Source organism: Myotis davidii, unplaced genomic scaffold (assembly GCF_000327345.1).
Source record: "Myotis davidii unplaced genomic scaffold, ASM32734v1 scaffold135, whole genome shotgun sequence".
Classification (NCBI taxonomy): Eukaryota; Metazoa; Chordata; class Mammalia; order Chiroptera; family Vespertilionidae; genus Myotis; species Myotis davidii.
Window position 1 is genome coordinate 423,539 of NW_006289813.1, and position 5,638 is coordinate 429,176.

The 5,638-nt window shown below is 35.9% G+C and overlaps 1 protein-coding gene across 4 annotated transcripts in view; it reads right to left on the bottom strand.

Annotated features, from left to right (window-relative positions):
* The window catches only part of LOC102772382 (general transcription factor IIH subunit 2), a 32,159-nt gene that overhangs the window by 3,010 nt on the left and 23,511 nt on the right, over positions 1-5,638 (bottom strand). For all 4 annotated transcript variants that reach the window (XM_015563037.1, XM_006762379.1, XM_006762380.2 and 1 more), the window contains 2 exons: positions 4,060-4,162; positions 906-945 (listed from right to left, as the gene is read on the bottom strand). In XM_015563037.1, coding sequence (XP_015418523.1) covers positions 906-945; positions 4,060-4,162 — 143 coding nt within the window. The remainder of the gene's footprint in view (positions 1-905; positions 946-4,059; positions 4,163-5,638) is intronic.

Sequence of the window (5,638 nt, forward strand, 5' to 3'; positions counted from 1 at the left end):
AGCTCAGAGGCCGGCAAGGCAGGCGGGGAACGTTGGTTTCCTCTGTCACTGAAGCAAGCAAGCCTCATGTTCAGCTTCAAGCTGCCTGGCTGCCGGCCGCCATCTTGACTGGCAGTTAATTTGCATATCTCGCTGATTAGCCAATGGGAAGGGTAGCGGACATATGCTAATTACCATGTTTCTCTTTTATTAGATAGCACAGTTTTAAATATGAATAAGTAAATTAATAAAAAATTGAAACTAGACAATTACCTATCTTACTTGTGTCTTTATATAAATTTATACATTCAAATTGGCCCCTTTCAAAAAATTTAAAAATGTTTTCTTATTGGCCAAATGGGGGAATAACCTTTGATCTGTGGCCATCTTAAGTGGTAACTTCACTTCAAAATGTATTATGACAGCACTTAAACCACAATACAGAGAAAAAATGTTTACTATTTCCAAACTAAATGCAGTTTAGCTTGCAAACTAAAGACAGTTTAACCCCTTCCCCAACAATTTTTTTGTTAAAAACGTTTCTTTTTCAGACTAATTTTTTTATTTTGGTTCTATATAGTATTTTTGATGCTGGTTATGAAAACAGTTTGTAACTCGTCTTCCTATAAACCATATTTTTTTACCATATTTTCTTAGTATACTCGTCGACGACTGAAAAAGAACATTTTGTGAAAACGAGTATACACGTTTCTGCCGGGGAAGGGGTTAAAGTACTAAAATATCTTTGTAGCAAAATTAGAATGCAAAATGACAAATAAATGTTTAAACTATTATGCTCCATTTTATCTCTATCTATTATTATACTTCTGAGGAATATCCTGATAGGAGTTTGCTCTTCAATACTCTACTGAAAACTTTAATATTTCTTGTACAATACTTAATATTTAGAAAGTACATAAACTTACATGTTGGTCTTTCAATTCCCCCTGACATCCATAACAAAATCTGAAAAAGTTTAAGAATCATTTTGTTTAGAATTAACTCATTAAAATAGTTCAGCAAAAGCTCACTAATGGAATACTTTAATTAATAAGTAATCTTACAATTTATTTACACATGACTTTTAAGAGAAAGAGTTAAGAATACCAGTAATTTAAAATATTCCATGGTAAATTCAGTCATCTAACAGTCAGCCCAAAATCATACTTCAAAAAAAATTTACTTGGGGGGGGGGGGGTTGGGGCTTAAGGGGGGGATGAGGACACATTTGTAATACTTTAACTAATTAAAAAAAAAGAAATTAAAAAAAAAAAATAAGTGCCTCTTTGGACATATAAAAAAATAAAAATAAAATCCCCCCCCCCAAAAAAAGAAAACTGTGGTACATCTATACGATGCAATACTATGCTGTTGTAAAAAAGAAGGAACTCTTACCATTTGCAACAGCACGGATGGAACTGGAGAGCATTATGCTAAGTGAAATAAGCCAGTCAATGAAGGAAAAATACCACATGATCTCACTTATAAAATGTAATTAATAGCCGAAACCGGTTTGGCTCAGTGGATAGAGCGTCGGCCTGTGGACTGAGGGGTCTCAGGTTCGATTCCGTTCAAGGGCATGTACCTGGGTTGCGGGCGCATCTCCAGTGGGAGATGTGCAGGAGGCAGCTGGTCGATGTTTCTCATCGATGTTTTTCTAACTCTATCTCTCTCCCTTCCTCTCTGTAAAAAATCAATAAAATATATTTTAAAAAAATAAAATAAAAAAATTTACTTTTCTTTAAGAAAGAAGTTGATCCTAGTGATTTCAGCCCATGCATTAAACAGGAGGCAATATAAATGTATAGATTTCATGTTTTCTAAAGGGAACTTATAAACTACTGCAACATGTTATCTATAGAAGTGGCTTATGCCACGTGAAGAGAACCATAAGTTTGGTTTTTGTACTTTTTTTTTTAAATATATTTTATTGATTTTTTACAGAGAGGAAGGGAGAGAGATAGAGTTAGAAACATCGATGAGAGAGAAACATCGATCAGCTGCCTCCTGCACATCTCCCACTGGGGATGTGCCCGCAACCCAAGTACATGCCCTTGACCGGAATCAAACCTGGGACCCTTCAGTCCGCAGGCTGATGCTCCATCCACTGAGCCAAGCCGATTTCGGCCGGTTTTGGTGCTTTTGTTCCTCTTTGTATTCATCTGTATAGTATTTCCAAATTCAAAATGAGAAGAAAAGCTGTTCTGTACCAAATCATCTAAGCAATAAATGTGATGTTTTAAAAACAGCAAAAAGAAAAAAGTACTTTTATTCTCGTCAAGGTTAAACATGAGATGCTTTCTCAATTGGGATTGTACAAGGGAATTAAACCCTACAGAAAATGATCCAAGCGACTATTTTTCACCCCTCCCAAAGATATAGACAGCTGGTACAATTCTAGATAAATAGGAGAGGAGTTATTACCTATAATAGATGCTCATAGGCTTAATTTTCAAGGAATGATTTAGAGTTAATAATTCTCAAAACTTATTACAAAAAATAACAGTTCCCTGTCTATCCACCCCACACTTCATTTCCAGTTCCCCAGAGCAAACACCTTCAAAACTTTTGTCTAATAGTTACCTATGCATAGAGTGCTATCTCTTAGCTTTTTCATAGGCATTAGTTATGAACCTCTTACTACGGAAGATGAGCATTTAATTCTCTTTTACCCTCTTGAACCAATAGTATGTACATGCATAACTAACGTCATTCTCAATTCTATATAGTTAAATCATCTTAGGTAGAACAATATTAAATATTTAGTTTATTATAACTATATAAACATTCAGTTGAGACATGTAATATAACTTTTCTCTCTTTGAAACATATTTTCCTCACCCTAACCAGTGTGGTTCAGTTAATTGAGCATGATCCCATGCACCAAGAGATCGCTGCTTCCATTCCTGGTCAGGGCACATCCTGGGTTATGGGCTCAATCCCTGGTAGGGGGCATGTAGGAGGCAGCGGATCGATGTTTCTCTCTCTCCCTTCCTGTCTCTAAAATCAATAAAAACATATTTAAAAAATCATTTAAAACATTTTTTCCTAATTATTATAGCCATCCACAAGCTTAGTTTTCTATGGAATAACCATTACCTCAGCCCCAAACTTTCCCTGAGAATTCTAAAGATCCTCTCATTATGTGCAACCACATCAGGAATTATACAGCTTTTGTCCTCTTGGTGACATTTCTCCTGGAACATTTTGACCTTCTCCAAACTGGACTGATCAATCTCTATACGACATACAAGAGACATTCTGGGGTTTCCATTTATCATCATTGTAGGCTTTTCCTTAGCCAATTTTGAATTAGATAGATATTCCTATTCTCTTTCATTTATTCCCAGTTCCTCTGAAGCATCTCTTCTACAACTACCTCAGAAAATCTCTTTTGAGACCTTACAAGTCTGAAAATACCTTTATTATTCTACCTACTTACATTTAATTGATATCTTGACTGGATATATAACTTAGGTTGGTAATAGTTTTCACTATAAATTTTGAAAGAAATTGCTCCTTGTCAGTATCCAGTGTTACTGATGAGAAGCCAAATACTTTTAATTCCAGATTATGTGACCTAATTTTTTTTTCAGAAATGTTTAGATTTCGCTTCATATGCTGAAATTTCACAATTATATACTTTAGTGTTGGTGTTTTCCTTCAATAGTCCTTTCAATCCACAAAGTTTTTTTCATTAATAGTAGAAAATGCCCTTCAAGTATTTCTCTTCTCTTCATTTGATCTTTTCTTTATTTTCATATTATTCTGACATTAGACCTTCTGGACAAATTCTCCAGTTTTACCCCATGGAAATTAGCAAATGCTAAAAATCAAGGCTTTTTTTATTTTTTTATTTTTGGAGAGCTGGTCTACTAGTATACCACATAGATGGGTTTAGGGAAACTAATAGATTTCTGGAGATCCAGATCTATTTAATGAGTTATTTCAGTCATAACCAAGGCATTATACATCTTGTTTTTTAAAGTAAGAAATAATTTTGCCCAGGTTAATATAACTAAAATGTAGTAACAATATATTCAAACATTACCTCTTATAAATTAATCAAAATGCATATACCTTTCGCCATTATGTTCTTCTAGGGGAACTTCTTGAAAAGCATCCAAAGGAAATAAATGATGGTAAGACCGTGCCAAATGGGGAGCAGACACCAAAGTAAGACCTGACATGACAGCAGAGAGACATATTAGTAGCCCAAACCTCATAAAGACAATGGCTGAATTGTCAAATTATACAACTGAGGCTAAGTATTTTCAAGTGGGTTTTTTTTTTCTTTTTTTCAATTGCAACTCTTCATTTCTTCAGTTTACCTGTGGCCATAAAGGAGATTCCAGAATAGATGGAGTCTTAGTTCTGTCACTAAGCGTGTGACCACTCTTTGCTTATTTGGTCACTTTTAAATAAAATAAAATTCTACAATTCTATTAATTTAATTCCTCATTCTTCTTATATATATTTACTTTATGAAGTTAAGAGTTGCAAAAATGTCTATCAGACTTGATTCATTTCCTTTAAAGAATAGGCTCTGTGCAAATCAAAACAACAATGAGGTACCATCTCACACCTATCAGAATGGCTATCATCAACAAATCAACAAATGACAAGTGTTGGTGAGTGTGCAGAGAAAAAGGAATCTCGTGCATTGCTGGTGGGAATGCAGACTGGTGCAGCCACTGTGGAGAACAGTATCTAGCTTCCTCAAAAAACTAAACATGGAACTCCCATTTGACCCAGTAATCCCATTTCTAGGAATATATCCCAAGAAACTAGAAACACCAATCAGAAAGGATATATGCACCCCTATGTTCATAGCAGCACAATTTAGAATAGCTAAGATTTGTAAAAAGCCTAAGTGCCCATCAGTAGATGAGTGGATTATAAAACTGTGGTACATCTACACAATGGAATACTACACTGCTGTAAAAAACAAGGATCTTGCCCTAGCTGGTTTAGCTCAGTGGATAGAGCGTCAGCCTGCGGACTGAAGGATCCTAGGTTAGATTCTGGTTAACGGCACATGCCTGGGTTACGGGCTTGATCCTCAGTAGAAGACGTGCAGGAGGCAGCCACTCAATAAGTCAGTCAGAGAAAGATAAATATCACATGATCTCACTCATTTGTGGATTATAATGAAAATACACTGATGAACAAAAACAGACCCAGAGACAGAGAAGCATTGATCAGATGCTTTCCTCAGAGGGAAGGCAGGGGAGGGTTGGGATAAGGGAGAGAGATCAACCAAAGGACTTGTGTGCATGCATATAAGCATAACCAATGGACATAGACATAAGGACACATATATAAAACCTTACTCAATTTAAAAAAAATATGCTTTGTTCAGAAAGAGAATCAGGAAACTCTTCTGGAATGCCATGTTTGGTCCTAAAAATGGAGTACTGGGCACTCAATAAAAAGTATTCTAGCCCAGCCATGTGGCTCAGTTGGTTGGAGCACTGTCCCGTACACCAAAAAGGTTGTGGGTTCAATTTCTGGGTCAGGACACATACCTAGGTGGTGGGTTCCCTCTTGGTCGGGGCATACAAATCATGCTTCTTTCTCTCCCGGCCCTTCCTCTCTCTCTAAAATCTATTTTAAAAAATATCCTCAAGCAAAGACAGACTGTGGAATCTCAGAGGGA